This window comes from Notolepis coatsorum, assembly GCF_963971535.1.
Source record: "Notolepis coatsorum genome assembly, chromosome: 19".
NCBI classification, from domain to species: Eukaryota; Metazoa; Chordata; class Actinopteri; order Aulopiformes; family Paralepididae; genus Notolepis; species Notolepis coatsorum.
The window spans coordinates 20,252,997-20,271,912 of record NC_140183.1 but is presented as its reverse complement, the minus strand read 5'-3'; the positions used below and the strand labels follow the sequence as shown (position 1 = coordinate 20,271,912).

Below are 18,916 nucleotides of genomic sequence, written 5' to 3'. Positions count from 1 at the left end.
CACAGAGATGTAGTTTGAATCATGGACTACTTTATCCACTGTGGCCTTCCAGCCCCGAGCCGTAATAAGAGAGATAGATGATGCTGAGATAGTCTGTCTGTCTGTCTGTCTGTCTGTCTGTCTGTCTGTCTGTCTGTCTGTCTGTGTATCAGCTGACAGATGACCAGGCGCTCCTTCCAGAGGTAATATTTTCATCCTCTCACCGGTGCCACTTAATTCACCTCCCTAACGGCCCTGACATCACGGCTGATGATGAAACGCTAAATCTCTCAACCAGGGAGCAGCAGCCAGGCATGTTAATCACCACGTTGTCTCCGAGGTGGGGGGGGGGGGGGGGATGAAGATAATGATGGTGACAGGAATGGGAGTAAGTCATATTTATGTCCCACGGATTGACACATGTGAATGTGAACCTGGAGGGTGAGAACTGGGAGGAACTGGGAGGAAGTGTGTTAGTATGCTTTTTAAGCCTAAAACACACAAAAAACCCACCACCACCAGTCCACCACTAATAATAATGTCATGGCTCAGTGATGCTCAGTGGGTCTTGGTCCTCACAACCCCTTGGTCCTCACAACCCCAGGTGGTGAAACTAGGAGCGATATAAGGACTGTGTGAGTGTAACTAGGAGGGATATGAGGACTGTGTGTATGTATGTAACTAGGAGGGATATGAGGACTGTGTGTATGTATGTAACTAGGAGGGATATGAGGACTGTGTGTATGTATGTATGTAACTAGGAGGGATATGAAGACTGTGTGTATGTGTAACTAGGAGAGATATGAGGACTGTGTGTATGTGTAACTACAGTAGGAGAGATAGGCAAAAAGACACATTTCAATTGCCTTGTGTACATTGACAGTAATGTTCTTCTTCTAGTGTAGGAGGCACTCACACGTCATGGATGTGGCTGTAGAACCTGCCATTGAGCGCGCCCAGTTCAGACCCCGCCAGGATGAAGGGCGTGGCGATCCCCGCGGCCTGGACGAGCCGGTGGAGGTCGTCAACCATCCTGGGAACACAAACACAGCTCATCGGGCTCAAGTCATGACAGCTGAACGGCAAACGTCGACAATATCTATAACAGACGGGCAGACCCGAGTTTAAAAAGGGGAGGGTTGGGAAAGGTAGACCTAACATGAGGTGTCTGACAGAACCAAGCAGCTCGGGGCACTAGGGGGCATGGGGTGTTGTTACGTGGTGTAAAGCTACCTGGTGGAGGGTGTTGTTACGTGGTGTAAAGCTACCTGGTGGAGGGTGTTGTTACGTGGTGTAAAGCTACCTGGTGGAGGGTGTTGTTACGTGGTGTAAAGCTACCTGGTGGAGGGTGTTGTTACGTGGTGTAAAGCTACTTGGTGGAGGGTGTTGTTACGTGGTGTAAAGCTACCTGCTGGAGGGTGTTGTTACATGGTGTAAAGCTACCTGGTGGAGGGTGTTGTTACGTGGTGTAAAGCTACCTGGTGGAGGGTGTTGTTACATGGTGTAAAAAGCTACCTGCTGGAGGGTGTTGTTACGTGGTGTAAAGCTACTTGGTGGAGGGTGTTGTTACATGGTGTAAAGCTACCTGGTGGAGGGTGTTGTTACGTGGTGTAAAGCTACCTGCTGGAGGGTGTTGTTACGTGGTGTAAAGCTACCTGCTGGAGGGTGTTGTTACGTGGTGTAAAGCTACCTGCTGGAGGGTGTTGTTATGTGGTGTAAAGCTACCTGGTGGAGGGTGTTGTTACGTGGTGTAAAGCTACCTGCTGGAGGGTGTTGTTACATGGTGTAAAGCTACCTGCTGGAGGGTGTTGTTACGTGGTGTAAAGCTACCTGCTGGAGGGTGTTGTTACGTGGTGTAAAGCTACCTGGTGGAGGGTGTTGTTACGTGGTGTAAAGCTACCTGGTGGAGGGTGTTGTTACGTGGTGTAAAGCTACCTGCTGGAGGGTGTTGTTACGTGGTGTAAAGCTACCTGGTGGAGGGTGTTGTTACGTGGTGTAAAGCTACCTGCTGGAGGGTGTTGTTACGTGGTGTAAAGCTACCTGGTAGAGGGTGTTGTTACATGGTGTAAAGCTACCTGGTGGAGGGTGTTGTTACGTGGTGTAAAGCTACCTGGTGGAGGGTGTTGTTACGTGGTGTAAAGCTACCTGGTGGAGGGTGTTGTTACGTGGTGTAAAGCTACCTGGTGGAGGGTGTTGTTACGTGGTGTAAAGCTACCTGGTGGAGGGTGTTGTTACGTGGTGTAAAGCTACTTGGTGGAGGGTGTTGTTACGTGGTGTAAAGCTACCTGCTGGAGGGTGTTGTTACATGGTGTAAAGCTACCTGGTGGAGGGTGTTGTTACGTGGTGTAAAGCTACCTGGTGGAGGGTGTTGTTACATGGTGTAAAGCTACCTGCTGGAGGGTGTTGTTACGTGGTGTAAAGCTACTTGGTGGAGGGTGTTGTTACATGGTGTAAAGCTACCTGGTGGAGGGTGTTGTTACGTGGTGTAAAGCTACCTGCTGGAGGGTGTTGTTACGTGGTGTAAAGCTACCTGCTGGAGGGTGTTGTTACGTGGTGTAAAGCTACCTGGTGGAGGGTGTTGTTACATGGTGTAAAGCTACCTGCTGGAGGGTGTTGTTACGTGGTGTAAAGCTACCTGCTGGAGGGTGTTGTTACGTGGTGTAAAGCTACCTGCTGGAGGGTGTTGTTACGTGGTGTAAAGCTACCTGCTGGAGGGTGTTGTTATGTGGTGTAAAGCTACCTGGTGGAGGGTGTTGTTACGTGGTGTAAAGCTACCTGCTGGAGGGTGTTGTTACATGGTGTAAAGCTACCTGCTGGAGGGTGTTGTTACGTGGTGTAAAGCTACCTGCTGGAGGGTGTTGTTACGTGGTGTAAAGCTACCTGGTGGAGGGTGTTGTTACGTGGTGTAAAGCTACCTGGTGGAGGGTGTTGTTACGTGGTGTAAAGCTACCTGCTGGAGGGTGTTGTTACGTGGTGTAAAGCTACCTGGTGGAGGGTGTTGTTACGTGGTGTAAAGCTACCTGCTGGAGGGTGTTGTTACGTGGTGTAAAGCTACCTGCTGGAGGGTGTTGTTATGTGGTGTAAAGCTACCTGGTGGAGGGTGTTGTTACGTGGTGTAAAGCTACCTGCTGGAGGGTGTTGTTACGTGGTGTAAAGCTACCTGGTGGAGGGTGTTGTTACGTGGTGTAAAGCTACCTGCTGGAGGGTGTTGTTACGTGGTGTAAAGCTACCTGGTGGAGGGTGTTGTTACGTGGTGTAAAGCTACCTGCTGGAGGGTGTTGTTACGTGGTGTAAAGCTACCTGCTGGAGGGTGTTGTTACGTGGTGTAAAGCTACCTGGTGGAGGGTGTTGTTACGTGGTGTAAAGCTACCTGGTGGAGGGTGTTGTTACGTGGTGTAAAGCTACCTGGTGGAGGGTGTTGTTACGTGGTGTAAAGCTACCTGCTGGAGGGTGTTGTTACGTGGTGTAAAGCTACCTGGTGGAGGGTGTTGTTACGTGGTGTAAAGCTACCTGGTGGAGGGTGTTGTTACGTGGTGTAAAGCTACCTGCTGGAGGGTGTTGTTACGTGGTGTAAAGCTACCTGGTGGAGGGTGTTGTTACGTGGTGTAAAGCTACCTGGTGGAGGGTGTTGTTACGTGGTGTAAAGCTACCTGGTGGAGGGTGTTGTTACGTGGTGTAAAGCTACCTGGTGGAGGGTGTTGTTACGTGGTGTAAAGCTACCTGGTGTAGGGTGTTGTTACATGGTGTAAAGCTACCTGGTGGAGGGTGTTGTTACGTGGTGTAAAGCTACCTGCTGGAGGGTGTTGTTACGTGGTGTAAAGCTACCTGGTGGAGGGTGTTGTTACGTGGTGTAAAGCTACCTGCTGGAGGGTGTTGTTACGTGGTGTAAAGCTACCTGGTGGAGGGTGTTGTTACGTGGTGTAAAGCTACCTGGTGGAGGGTGTTGTTACATGGTGTAAAGCTACCTGCTGGAGGGTGTTGTTACGTGGTGTAAAGCTACCTGGTGGAGGGTGTTGTTACGTGGTGTAAAGCTACCTGCTGGAGGGTGTTGTTACGTGGTGTAAAGCTACCTGCTGGAGGGTGTTGTTACGTGGTGTAAAGCTACCTGCTGGAGGGTGTTGTTACCTGGTGTAAAGCTACCTGGTGGAGGGTGTTGTTACGTGGTGTAAAGCTACCTGGTGGAGGGTGTTGTTACGTGGTGTAAAGCTACCTGCTGGAGGGTGTTGTTACGTGGTGTAAAGCTACCTGGTGGAGGGTGTTGTTACGTGGTGTAAAGCTACCTGGTAGAGGGTGTTGTTACGTGGTGTAAAGCTACCTGGTGGAGGGTGTTGTTACGTGGTGTAAAGCTACCTGGTAGAGGGTGTTGTTACGTGGTGTAAAGCTACCTGGTGGAGGGTGTTGTTACGTGGTGTAAAGCTACCTGGTGGAGGGTGTTGTTACGTGGTGTAAAGCTACCTGGTGGAGGGTGTTGTTACGTGGTGAAAAGTAGGCTTGGGCGGTATCCTTTTTTTCACACCGTTATACCTTTATCACATAATACCCCGGTGCACGGTATTTGACGGTATGACTTTCATTTTCATCAGCGGGGGGGGGGGGGGTGGTGGCAACCCGTGTTACCAAGTAAACAAATCATCGTCAGCTCTCAGATTGGTAGTCAGAAGCCTGCATCGTTATCGTTACTGCGTTACTGCGTTACTGACAACATCCCCTCCAAATTCCTCAGAGACTCAGCAGCAGCCATCACCCCAGCCATCACACACATAATAAACCTCTCCATAAAACAGGGACACGTCCCCAAGGACTTCAAAATTGCGAGAGTAACACCCCTGCACAAAAAGGGCAGCAAATTAGACCCGGGTAACTACCGCCCTGTTTCTATCCTTACATCCATCTCGAAAGTCATGGAAAAAATAGTATACGAACAGATCGAAAAGTACCTCGCGGAAAAAAATCTAATCTACGAATTCCAATCTGGCTTCAGAACATCCCACTCCACTGACACATGCCTTCTCTACTTGAACGACCACATCAAACAAGAGGTGGACGCGGGCAAATACTGCGGCATGGTCATGCTGGACCTACAAAAGGCCTTCGACACTGTCAATCACACCATTCTGATTGACAAGCTAAAAGCAATTGGTTTTGATAGTTTATCAGTGAGCTGGATACAATCCTACCTGGAGGGGAGGGAACAGATGGTGGAAGTAAACGGTACCCTATCCCCCCCCCCCTCACAGTGAGCTGTGGTGTTCCACAAGGAAGCATACTAGGACCGCTACTATTCCTAATTTATGCAAATGACATGTCGTCAGCTTGTGACTGCAACTTGTTCCTGTTTGCGGACGACTCAGCCCTGCTGGTCTCTGACAAGAACAAGTTACAGGTTGAAAAAGCCCTCAGCTCGGAACTAGGCAAAATCTGCATATGGCTCGCCGACAACAAACTATCATTATACATGGGCAAAACAGAGTCCATTCTCTTCGGTTCAAATAACAAACTTAGCAAGACCGACGGCTTCTCGGTTACAGTGGGTGACAATATTATCACAAGGAAAGATGAAATTACCTACCTGGGTTCCATCCTAGAGGCTAATCTTTCCTGTGACAAAATGGCATCCAATGTAATAAAAAAAAGTCAACCAACGAACGCGATTCTTGTACCGGATCTCCTCTCTGGTAAACAAGAATACCCTGAAGACTCTAGCAGGAGCACTCATTCAAGGGTACTACGACTATGCTTGCACCTCATGGTACCAAAGCACCTCAAAGGCACTAAAAAACAAATTACAAACATCTCAAAACAAGCTAGTCAGACTACTACTTGACCTGACTCCTAGAACCCACCTCACCCCTGCCCACTTTGACAACCTAGGATGGCTTAGAGTAGACGACAGAGTACAGCAACTTGCAATGGGCCTGGTCTACAAGATACACTACGCGACCAAGGTACCCATGTACATGTCAAAATACTTCCCAAAGGTCAGTGAATACCACGATCACAACACCAGAGGGAGCTCCACAAATCATGTAAAACCCAGATTCGGCTCAAACAAGGGACTAAACACGTTTCGCAATTATGCCACATCAATGTGGAACGCCCTACCTAAAGCTGTAAAGGAATGTGAATCACTACCCACCTTCAAAAACACTCTCAAAAAACATCTACGTGAGACTGCAATTCGAAACTGGCCCCTACAAATGTCCTAACCTAGTTGTACAGTAAATGACCAAGTAAGACTTTGTCAATATTCCAATGTACAGTGTAAAATGTGTGTGTGTCCCCTACCTAACACCCCCCCCCCCCCCCCCCCCCACCTCCAATGTACAGCCCTCACCCAACCCCACCCCACCCAACCAACCTCCTCCAATGTACAGTTTCTACGCCAAATGTATATACACTCCTTTTCTGGACACTTTTGTATCACAAACAGTACTGTATTTGCAAATCTGATATGTCATAAATGTATAGATGTAGCAGTACTGTCTATCTGTATGTCATGTATGTCATATATGTTATAATGAATTGAAAATGGGGGACCCTGATGTAAACAAGACGAAAGTCTTTCTCTGGTCTGCATCCCCTTAACAATTGTATGTATTGAGCTGTACTGTACTGTACCCATTCTGCAATCTGTTAATAAACTTTTCAATCAATCAATCAAAAGCATCTAGCCTTGGCAGACTATTTGATTCGTTAAGGGCTCGAAATTGCATGAGTTTTGGTCATATGCTCCCGAAATGCTCCCGTTGTTTGGCTACTTCTATGTGCAGTGAAAACTACTCGAATGCTTTATAACCTAGTCATTGATTTAGTTCAGGGTAATCTAAGATTAGCCGCAGAGCTAACGCTAGTTAGCGTGAGCTAACGCTAGCTAATCAAGCTCAGTAGCTCACAGAGAGAGATAAACAGCTGACAGCGGATAGTACAGGACGATACAAATACAATAAAAAGGCGGGTGGGGGCTGTTGTGTAAACCTTGTACTCATTAGTTCACATAATAAGAGACGGATTATTTGCTTGCTCCACCAGTGCACCACTCCACAACAACACACACCAACTCTCGTCACAACGCTTTACGGTATTTTCACAGCACTGTCGCAACATTACCATAAAACGTGAACACCGTTGTGACCCACTCGCTCCACTAGACTGGTCTCGCCCTCTGCTGGCGCGTGTGTGCACTACACTCCGTGTGTGCACTACACTCAAAACTCCGTTTCACTGTAATAGAAGCTGAAGCGCATCTGTGATTTTGACGGTGACGGACGGTATTGATTTTCAATACCGTCGGTATTTTTAAATACCCCGGTATATCGTAATACCGTCATACCGCCCAAGCCTAGTGCAAAGCTACCTGGTGGAGGGTGTTGTTACATGGTGTAAAGAAGCTACGATCGACCTCTGCTTCTTAAGCTCCTCCCATAGTCGAGCGGACCGTACATGGAGCAGACTCCCGTGGACTCAAAGCGGACTCAAAGGGTACTCAAAGCAGACCCAAAGCAGACTCCAAGTGCGAAGCTCCAATTTTCTAATGCACGGACGTCCGCGCCGCTGACTTGGTGTCACACAAAACGCTGCTCGGCGTTTCGGTTGACATCGAACTGCATTTAATGAGACGCCGATCTGCATTTTACTCTGACCACTCGCTCCGTGCCAAGAGAGAGTAGGGCTTGAGATGTTTGAATGGCTTTTCTAAATGAGGTGTGTAAAACTGCCAGTTTTATTTAGAAATATTGGAAACGGATATCTCCGTTTCCAATATTTCGAAATAAAACTGGTGCTTTTATTTCATGCAATGCGTGTTTGTCATTTCAGCACCACGCGCTGTCCACCTCAAGCCGATACGGTACATTGCATCTCGCTGCCTATATACCTGTTATTCAAGTGTGTAAAACTGCCCGTTTTATTATCGAAATATAACTCTTTATTTTGACATCGGATGACGACGACATGACAGAAGTTGAACAGCGTGGGAAAAATTGTGTAAACTGGCGCGAGACATGTAGGAAATTGGTCCGTGGAGGTCCGCTCGACTATGAAAGCTCAAAGAGTCCAGCAGACTCCGCTGAGTCCAGTCCGCGTACAGTCCGCTCGACTGTTCTCTTGGCCTGATCGCTCCGTAGCGGCTTGTTGATGCAAGGATTGCATGTGGTAATGTAATTGACATTGTCTTGACCTGCTCAAATGTGATGGAAGCTGCGACCTCTGTTGTTTTCTGGTTTACTTTGGCCTGATTAGATATTGTTTCATTTGTTCTGAGACAGTCTCTTTCTGTGTTGTGTCATTAATCTCCAATGCACTCAAACATGGCAGATCCTATCGACAGCTAATAGTTCCCTACGATAGCCCTCTCTCTCTCTTTCTAATTGTGTACTAACTCACTAATTCTTCTACCACTGCCTCCGACAGTGACACACACACACACACACACAGACAGACAGACAGACAGACAGACAGACAGACAGACAGACAGACAGACACGCACGCACAGCCCGCCAGCCCTGCCTCCTCCCACTCAGCACACAGAGCTGAAACAGTGGTGTTTTAGAGCTACGTGCAGCGCCTCTGGCAACACTAGATTCAAGCCTGAAACAGAGTATCTTGGGGATTCAGGTGCTGTTGGATCGACTAAAGCAGGTAGACAGTAACACCCAGATCTCATCTGTAGAGCAGGTAGACAGTAACACCCAGACCTCATCTGTAGAGCAGGTAGACAGTAACACCCAGACCTCATCTGTAGAGCAGGTAGACAGTAACACCCAGACCTCATCTGTAGAGCAGGTAGACAGTAACACCCAGACCTCATCTGTAGAGCAGGTAGACAGTAACACCCAGATCTCATCTGTAGAGCAGGTAGACAGTAACACCCAGACCTCATCTGTAGAGCAGGTAGACAGTAACACCCAGACCTCATCTGTAGAGCAGGTAGACAGTAACACCCAGATCTCATCTGTAGAGCAGGTAGACAGTAACACCCAGACCTCCTCTGTAGAGCAGGTAGACAGTAACACCCAGACCTCATCTGTAGAGCAGGTAGACAGTAACACCCAGATCTCATCTGTAGAGCAGGTAGACAGTAACACCCAGACCTCATCTGTAGAGCAGGTAGACAGTAACACCCAGACCTCATCTGTAGAGCCTGCGTCTCCTTGTGCTACTAACAATATTTGGATGATGTTGTTTGCGTCAGCATATGCATTAGGGGACACTGCTGCCTGTAGACTTTGCAAAGAGCGACTGAAGTATCGAACCACTGTGAGGATCCACGTTCAAACATGAAGGCTGTAGCTATGAACTGGTGGAGCCGCCCCAGCTGGAGGCAGAGTTGGGTGGGTATCTGCAGCTGTAGAAAACCATCTAAAAAAAAAAAAACTTTAATATTCAAATCATGTGATTCAAATGTGCTGCATTTCATTAATTCCAAAGGTTTTGGGCTGTTTGTGTATCTTTTTTTCCTTTGCTTTTTTGTTCAAATAAACATTAATAAACAAACAAACCAAAAACATAATGCAGTCAAACCACAAACACAAACAGCACCACGCGCAGAAACCAGGCCAGACCAGCAGCGGTTTGTGTATTGTGTGCACAGTGAGTGCAGAGCCCTGCGGCGTGAAGGATGAACAACAGAAACCAGGTCATCAACAGAAACCCCCTCTCCTCACTCTCCTCCTTAACTAGTTCACCAGGGACCTGTGGTTAACCTCCTCTCCTCCATAACTAGTTCACCAGGGACCTGTGGTTAACCTCCTCTCCTCCTTAACTAGTTCACCAGGGACCTGTCGTTAACCTCCTCTCCTCCATAACTAGTTCACCAGGGACCTGTCGTTAACCTCCTCTCCTCCATAACTAGTTCACCAGGGACCTGTGGTTAACCTCCTCTCCTCCTTAACTAGTTCACGAGAGGACAGAACAGTCAAATATACGACAGTGTGACCGTGTCCAGTCGAGTGGCGACACAGACCATTAACATCCAAGTAAGAAAAGGTCAACAGCCTCTCTCCCTCTCTCTCTCTCTCCCTCCCTCCCTCCCTCTCTCTCTCTCCCCCTCTCTCTCTCCCCCTCTCTCTCTCCCCCGCTCCCTCTCTCCCTCTCTCTCTCTCTCTCTCTCTCTCTCTCTCTCTCTCTCTCTCACTACAGGGAAGGCGAACACCACCAGACGTCATCAGCATCAAGTAAAATATAGTGTCTCTCTCTGACAGCCATCTGTTGCTCTGGGTTCCTCCCTGGCCCTCTAATACATCAAACCTGGAGCCCAGTGCTGAAGTGACGAGGTTTCACAACCGTAGCAGGGAGGAAATTGATTGCTTGCGTCAAAAAGGGGCGTGTTCCTGCTGCCGGGGCCAGAAGCCAAGGTAAACTAGACTGCTGACTGTCAGAGGAGCGCGCGCCTCATCCCTCACACAGGTTTAATGCTAAACAAACACATTGCTGTGTCAAAGACAGGGGGATCAGGGCCCGATCCCTGGGCAGGCAGGCGGGGGGGGGGGGCAGAGCTGTGGCGCATTGAGCAGCACAGAGCAGAGATACACACATACATCAGTGGTACACACATACATCAGTGATACACATACATCAGTGGTACACACATACATCAGTGATACACATACATCAGTGGTACACACATACATCAGTGATACACATACATCAGTGATACACACATACTTCAGTGATACACACATACATCAGTAATACACACATACATCAGTGATACACACATACTTCAGTAATACACACATACATCAGTGATACACACATACTTCAGTAATACACACATACATCAGTGGTACACACATACATCAGTAATAGACACATACATCAGTGGTACACACATACTTCAGTGATACACACATACTTCAGTGATACACACATACATCAGTGGTACACACATACATCAGTGGTACACACATACTTCAGTGGTACACACATACATCAGTGGTACACACATACATCAGTGATACACACATACATCAGTGATACACACATACATCAGTGATACACACATACATCAGTGGTACACACATACATCAGTGATACACACATACATCAGTGATACACACATACATCAGTGATACACACATACATTAGTGATACACACATACATCAGTGATACACACATACATCAGTGATACACACATACATCAGTGATACACACATACATCAGTGATACACACATACATCAGTGATACACACATACATCAGTGATACACACATACATCAGTGATACACACACAGTTTCCCCCCCCAAAAACACAACATTATGCATACTTTTCACAATAAATAAAATAAGAATTTGTTCTTACTTGCTTGCCTGGGTAAATAAAGGTAAAATAAAAGATTTTTTTTTTTTTTTTAAACAGATACCGATCATTTCCGATATTACATTTGAATGCCGATAATATCGGACATCCCTAACCACAATAACGCCACAGATAGGCACAAACCCTCCGCAGCTCAGCAACTTTAGCACCGGCCATTAGAGAACATTTAGGGGGGAAACCAGTGACTGAGAGGAAGGCAGCGCTCACCGGCCGGTGGTGGACTCCCCCCAGACCCTCTCTGTGCCCGTGCTCACCGGCCGGTGGTGGACTCCCCCCAGACCCTCTCTGTGCCCGTGCTCACCGGCCGGTGGTGGACTCCCCCCAGACCCTCTCTGTGCCCGTGCTCACCGGCCGGTGGTGGACTCCCCCCAGACCCTCTCTGTGCCCGTGCTCACCGGCCGGTGGTGGACTCCCCCCAGACCCTCTCTGTGCCCGTGCTCACCGGCCGGTGGTGGACTCCCCCCAGACCCTCTCTGTGCCCGTGCTCACCGGCCGGTGGTGGACTCCCCCCAGACCCTCTCTGTGCCCGTGCTCACCGGCCGGTGGTGGACTCCCCCCAGACCCTCTCTGTGCCCGTGCTCACCGGCCGGTGGTGGACTCCCCCCAGACCCTCTCTGTGCCCGTGCTCACCGGCCAGTGGTGGACTCCCCCCAGACCCTCTCTGTGCCCGTGCTCTCGTTCTGCACCGCTCGCCTGCTGAAGCCCAGCCCCACTCGGTCATAGCTGCACACCTGGGAGACACGGAGACACGGAGACACCAAGACGGTTCATTAGGTTCAACTATATTACAGCACATGACACACTCTCTACACTCATCGCCTCGTGGTGGCGGCGGCGCGGCGGTGTAGTGGTTAACACTGTCCTGGGTTCGATTCCTGCTTGCATGTTCCCCCTGTGAGAGGGGGGTTTCCCCTCCAGAAAAATAGACAAACCCAATGGAAAAACATGCAGAACAGATCGCTAACACTGTCGCAGGAGCAGCACTAGGAGGATCGGTCCCCGGGGCGCGGCTCCCAGCCGACCTTGGTGGGAAGGATGACGGGATGGGTCAAGAAGCGCAGAGAGGATATTTAATCGGCGAGTCCCAAAAGAGAAATGCATGCGTGTGTGTTCCTGTGTCGCCCCGTCTCGCATGCGTGTGTTCGCTCGCTGCGTGACGATGTGCCAGGCCACGTGAGCGGATCGGCGCGGCCGAGAAATCCGCTCTTCGCTCTTTAAAACTTGGTCCGCTCCGCTAATCGCTCATGTTGACCCCGCCCCCAAGTCGCTCCCCGCTCACCTTGAATCGAGCGCTCCCCGCTCCCCGCGCCAGATCGCTCGGCAGATTATTATTATTTCTTTTTGAGCATGGTGTAAATTAGCTCAAACTACAACAGTCTACACCCCCTGGGCCCCTTAACAATTGTTTGTATTGAGCCGCGTTGTAATTGTACCCATTCTGCAATGTTAAATAACGTTGTTTATCCATTCACTAGCTCTATTAAGCGATGATAGGCTAGCCGAGCCACAATGCTATGGTCGCTGCCATTAACGTTAGCATGTAAGCTAACGACAACAACAATGGCGTCGATACTTTTTCTAACAGGAGTGAGTGAAGGAGGAGTGAAGCCTGAACAGGATATCACAGGTTCACCCTTCTCATTGGTTGAAAATGGCCTTCATGTTTGTACATCGCCATCTGTTGCTTTGGCATTGTACTGCATGTATATTAACATCAACAGTGTTAAACCACTGTGAGCGGCCTGGAGTGGATTGGAGCGGAGGAGAACTCTCGCTCCGGACGTCGCGCCGACTCATTTTAAAACCCACTCCTCGCTCACGTCAAAACCGCCCGCTCCGCGCCCCGCGCCGCTCACGCTCCGATCCGCTCACATGGCCTGCGATGTGCTACAAAATAAAGACGTCTTCAAGTCCAGTTTCATCAAACAGCCACTGAGGTGGAGTCAGGTTGTGAACGAGTGAGTGAGTGAGGTGATCAGTGGTCCGGCTGCAGCGCTGCGCTGAGAGAAACCTCTACTACTCGCTGGTTAGCAACACAGCGGCCCAGGGCTCCACAGATCAGTGCATTATCCCTTTACGTGAGATTCCTGATCATCTCTGTTGGGAAGCAGGAAACTAAATTTGAGTTGGTCGAATACATCTGTTCGCTTGTTTGTGTTTGTTTGTGTTGTAGACACAGCGAGGCTCAACGACAAGCCGGTGAGGTCACTGGGGTCACACAGGGGTCACACAGGGAGGGTCACACAGGGGTCACACAGAGAGGGTCACATCTCACAGAGAGAGGGTCACATCTCACAGAGAGAGAGAGAGGGTCACATCTCACACAGAGAGAGAGAGAGAGAGAGGGTCACATCTCACAGAGAGAGAGAGAGGGTCACATCTCACACAGAGAGAGAGAGAGAGGGTCACATCTCACAGAGAGAGAGAGAGAGAGAGGGTCACATCTCACACAGAGAGAGAGAGAGGGTCACATCTCACAGAGAGAGAGAGAGAGAGAGAGAGAGAGAGGGTCACATCTCACAGAGAGAGAGAGAGAGAGGGTCACATCTCACAGAGAGAGAGAGAGAGAGAGGGTCACATCTCACAGAGAGAGAGAGGGTCACATCTCACAGAGAGAGAGAGAGAGAGGGTCACATCTCACACAGAGAGAGAGAGAGAGAGGGTCACATCTCACAGAGAGAGAGAGAGAGAGAGGGTCACATCTCACAGAGAGAGAGAGGGTCACATCTCACAGAGAGAGAGAGAGAGGGTCACATCTCACAGAGGGAGAGAGAGAGGGTCACATCTCACAGAGAGAGAGGGTCACATCTCACAGAGAGAGAGAGAGGGTCACATCTCACAGAGAGAGAGAGAGAGAGGGTCACATCTCACAGAGAAAGAGAAGGTCACATCTCACAGAGAGAGAGAGAGGGTCACATCTCACAGAGAGAGAGAGAGAGAGAGGGTCACATCTCACAGAGAGAGAGAGAGGGTCACATCTCACAGAGAGAGAGAGAGAGAGGGTCACATCTCACAGAGAGAGAGAGAGAGGGTCACATCTCACAGAGAGAGAGAGAGAGAGAGGGTCACATCTCACAGAGAGAGAGGGTCACATCTCACAGAGAGAGAGAGAGAGAGAGAGAGGGTCACATCTCACAGAGAGAGAGAGAGAGAGAGAGAGGGTCACATCTCACAGAGAGAGAGAGAGGGTCACATCTCACAGAGAGAGAGAGAGAGGGTCACATCTCACAGAGAGAGAGGGTCACATCTCACAGAGAGAGAGAGGGTCACATCTCACAGAGAGAGAGAGAGAGAGGGTCACATCTCACAGAGAGAGAGAGGGTCACATCTCACAGAGAGAGAGAGGGTCACATCTCACAGAGAGAGAGAGAGAGAGAGAGAGAGGGTCACATCTCACAGAGAGAGAGAGAGAGGGTCACATCTCACAGAGAGAGAGAGGGTCACATCTCACAGAGAGAGAGAGAGAGAGAGAGAGAGGGTCACATCTCACACAGAGAGAGAGAGAGAGAGAGGGTCACATCTCACAGAGAGAGAGAGGGTCACATCTCACACACAGAGAGAGAGAGAGAGGGTCACATCTCACAGAGAGAGAGAGCGTCACATCTCACAGAGAAAGAGAGAGAGGGTCACATCTCACAGAGAGAGAGAGAGAGAGAGGGTCACATCTCACAGAGAGAGAGAGAGAGGGTCACATCTCACAGAGAGAGAGAGGGTCACATCTCAGAGAGAGAGAGAGAGGGTCACATCTCACAGAGAGAGAGAGAGAGGGTCACATCTCACAGAGAGAGAGAGGGTCACATCTCACAGAGAGAGAGAGAGGGTCACATCTCACAGAGAGAGAGAGAGAGAGGGTCACATCTCACAGAGAGAGAGAGAGAGGGTCACATCTCACAGAGAGAGAGAGAGAGGGTCACATCTCACAGAGAGAGAGAGGGTCACATCTCACAGAGAGAGAGAGAGAGGGTCACATCTCACAGAGAGAGAGAGGGTCACATCTCACAGAGAGAGAGAGAGAGGGTCACATCTCACAGAGAGAGAGAGGGTCACATCTCACAGAGAGAGAGAGAGGGTCACATCTCACAGAGAGAGAGAGAGAGAGGGTCACATCTCACACAGAGAGAGAGAGAGGGTCACATCTCACACAGAGAGAGAGAGAGAGAGGGTCACATCTCACAGAGAGAGAGAGGGTCACATCTCACAGAGAGAGAGAGGGTCACATCTCACAGAGAGAGAGAGAGAGAGAGAGAGAGAGAGAGAGAGGGTCACATCTCACAGAGAGAGAGAGAGAGAGAGGGTCACATCTCACAGAGAGAGAGAGAGAGAGAGAGGGTCACATCTCACAGAGAGAGAGAGAGGGTCACATCTCACAGAGAGAGAGAGAGAGGGTCACATCTCACAGAGAGAGAGAGAGAGGGTCACATCTCACAGAGAGAGAGAGAGAGGGTCACATCTCACAGAGAGAGAGAGGGTCACATCTCACAGAGAAAGAGAGAGAGGGTCACATCTCACAGAGAGAGAGAGAGAGGGTCACATCTCACAGAGAGAGAGAGAGAGGGTCACATCTCACAGAGAGAGAGAGAGAGAGAGAGAGAGGGTCACATCTCACAGAGAGAGTGTTGTGAAGGATCAGATTAAACCGAATATATATATTTATTTATGGATATATATTTAATAGTATTTGTATATCGTTTGATATCCCTTGTATATTCCTTGTACATATACACTGAATATCCATTTAGTCTACTAACAGCCCATAATAGTTTCATTCTCTCATTGGACAAGAACTTGGCGCCAGCAGCCAAGCCCCTTGGTTCAAGTTCAATCGTGCCGACGAACATGTCGTTACTAGCCCGGTTCCGCGTAGGAATACGTCTGGCGAAATACGAATGGTACTATTTGTTCACAGCGCATATATATATGGCGCAAGTAAAGTAGAACTTTCTTTTAGTCCCTTAGCCCTTAGTTCTTTACCCTCCAACCTAGTGGCAAGACGTTAAGCCTCACCCACGATACACGTGTGGTGCAGTATGGTCAACTTGGCCTCAGAATGGCATTGAGACATCGTGTGGATTAATAGTTGAATTGTCATAGTTTGGCACTATACCGTCGAGTGGGACGTATTTCTATTAAGTTAATAATAGTCTATTATGTATGGTGCATCGTTCGGTTAGAGTTATACAGTGAGTAGTACCCCCATCGTTTCCTCGCGTTATCTAGAGTCTTAACCAGGCTGGGCAGACCACGTGTGGTGCTTTCATCCGAGGAGTTCTGGGCTAGGACGAGTGGACCTGCACATTGGATTACCTTACCCGGACGACGGCGAGCCCTACACGGCTTGGATTATCTACTTGCTTTGGGTGCTTTGATTTATGCCATGGATAACAGCCAACACTGGTGAGTGTTGGAACTACCCCCCGAGAGGAGTCCAGGTGAGACGGCGCTCTACCCCGAGTGAGGTCGCCTCACGTCTCTTCGTTGTGGACCGGCAGCTACCGTCTACAAGAGGGCCCAACTGTATTCATCTGTGGACCAAGGTTCTGTGGGCACCGTGTTCAGCACTCTGAATTCTCCCAAGAAATCGTTGGCCAGATGGGATATCGCCGGCGGCTCTCCTAACCCCCCCCCTACTGACTTACAACCAGCAGGACCCCCCTTTAGTATATCCAGCTATAATCATTAAGTACCATCGCTATAGTTCCCTAAAGAACCAGGTTGTATACTTGCTTCCTGCGTAACCAGAGATTGGACATTCAATGTTGATTTGCCTACGAATACTCATTTGCCTTACAAGTGCATTCAAATCATAAATGTCATTACGTGAACGTTGTATATACCCTTTGCTATATATTAAATATTCGACGGATACATTTGTGTGGACTTGGTTTCATGGTGGGAAAGTGTTCATCATATCTATATCATGTACTGTGTGGCCAGTAGTTAAAGTACATAAAGCGGTAGTGGTTTAATGATACCATACTTATCAATACAGTCAGGGAATTGTACCCCTCAGTTACAATTGGTCCTTCGAGCCGGAGGGTAACTAGTGTAATATTAATATAGTGTTATTAATATTGAAATGGCCTATGATGAACACTCCACGAAACGGTCCTCCTAACGTAGAACGCCCGCGGCGCAGACGACAGACACCTCAGTACTTAGAGGATTACGCTGTCAGTCAACTACCTAGCCTTCGACAAACAGTAAACGCGGTAAAAGTAGAAAGTAAAATTATGTCTGACCTTAACGACCAGGTTACCCCGACCACAGAGGCCCTAGTGGGTTCTAATGTAACTGACCAAGCTCACGGTGGGGACCAGGAGGGAGCCGACATGCCTTTACCCCCCGCCAATACCGAAGAAGTAGTCCCCGACCAGCCCCGGGAGGAAGACAACCCTACAGAGAGAGAACTCTGCACGGAACAAGATGAGGAGAGCGCCGAGGAGATAGAGCTCCAGGACTCCCCAACGAGTACAGCCAGGAGCGGCTCACCTCTACAACCGTCTTCCCCCAGCGAAGCGGAGAGGATGCTATCACAGGCGTTCCTCGTCAGCCTGACAGCCTCTACCGAACGCGATCGACTCCAGGGTGAACGCGATCGACTTCAGGGTGAACGCGATCGACTCCAGACGCAGCAACGGAGCGAAGAAGAGCGCATACGCCTGGAGATGAGACGCCTTCAGACGGAAGAGAATATGGCAAGAGACCGAGCAGACACCCAGCGCGCCGCTGACGGTGCCCAAAGAGAGGCAGAGCGCGACCTCGCTCTCATCCAGCGCGAAACCGAGCGCGACAGACTACAGGGCGAGCGCGACAGACTACAAGCCGAGCGCGACAAGTTACAAGCGCAGCTAATGGAGCAGCTGATCACCAAGGCAACACCCTCTCCCTCCGCCAGGGGTTCAAGGAACTCGTCGAGACAACAGTCAAGGGCAGCATCCCCTAACCGAGCAAGCGACCCTGAACTTGACCAACAGACCAAGCCTATACCCCCCGCAGACCCCCTTCCCCGACCGGTCCAAGCGAGACCCAGCTACAAGGAAGGAGCGGCATACACTGCGGAGAAGCTAAATAAACGACTACAGGATCTAGAGGACCTGATAGAAGAAGAAGAGGGAGAGGAGGAGAACCAAGCCCGACGACAGCACAGTACTCCACCGGACCAGGAGGTCCAGTACAGCCCAGGCTATACCCCCGCGGCGCTGCGCTACAGACCCCCGACTCTATTCACGGGTGAGCATGACGCACGACCAGCCCCGAGGAATAGCACCTGGACCAGCGGGCCATGGTACCCTGCCGGTACCAGCCCACAGAGAGGCGCAAGAGGAGACTCGCCTAGGAGGCCTCTCCCCCAACGCTCGCCGATGTATCAGCCATCCACGGCGTCATACATTGGTACACCGACGTTTCCAGACTTCACCTATGAGAATCGAGCACAGTACACGGAGCTCCGGATGTGCTTAGAGACAATGATGGTGGATGTCGCTGATGAACGCCACAAGTATGCAATATTACTGAAGCACCTGAAAGTACCCCGAGCGCACAATATAGCGCTAGCCTATGCCACCTCTACGACCCCATACACCGCGGCTCTAGCAGCGCTGGACCAGAGATATGGACGT

General features: G+C 49.7%; 1 protein-coding gene across 1 annotated transcript in view; it reads right to left on the bottom strand.

Moving 5' to 3' along the window:
* The window catches only part of LOC311245798 (uncharacterized protein), an 81,968-nt gene that overhangs the window by 47,462 nt on the left and 15,590 nt on the right, over nucleotides 1–18,916 (bottom strand). Inside the window, exons 5-6 of the mRNA XM_084335786.1 lie at nucleotides 11,928–12,028; nucleotides 896–1,012 (exon numbers count right to left, since the gene is read on the bottom strand). Coding sequence (XP_084191912.1) covers nucleotides 896–1,012; nucleotides 11,928–12,028 — 218 coding nt within the window. The remainder of the gene's footprint in view (nucleotides 1–895; nucleotides 1,013–11,927; nucleotides 12,029–18,916) is intronic.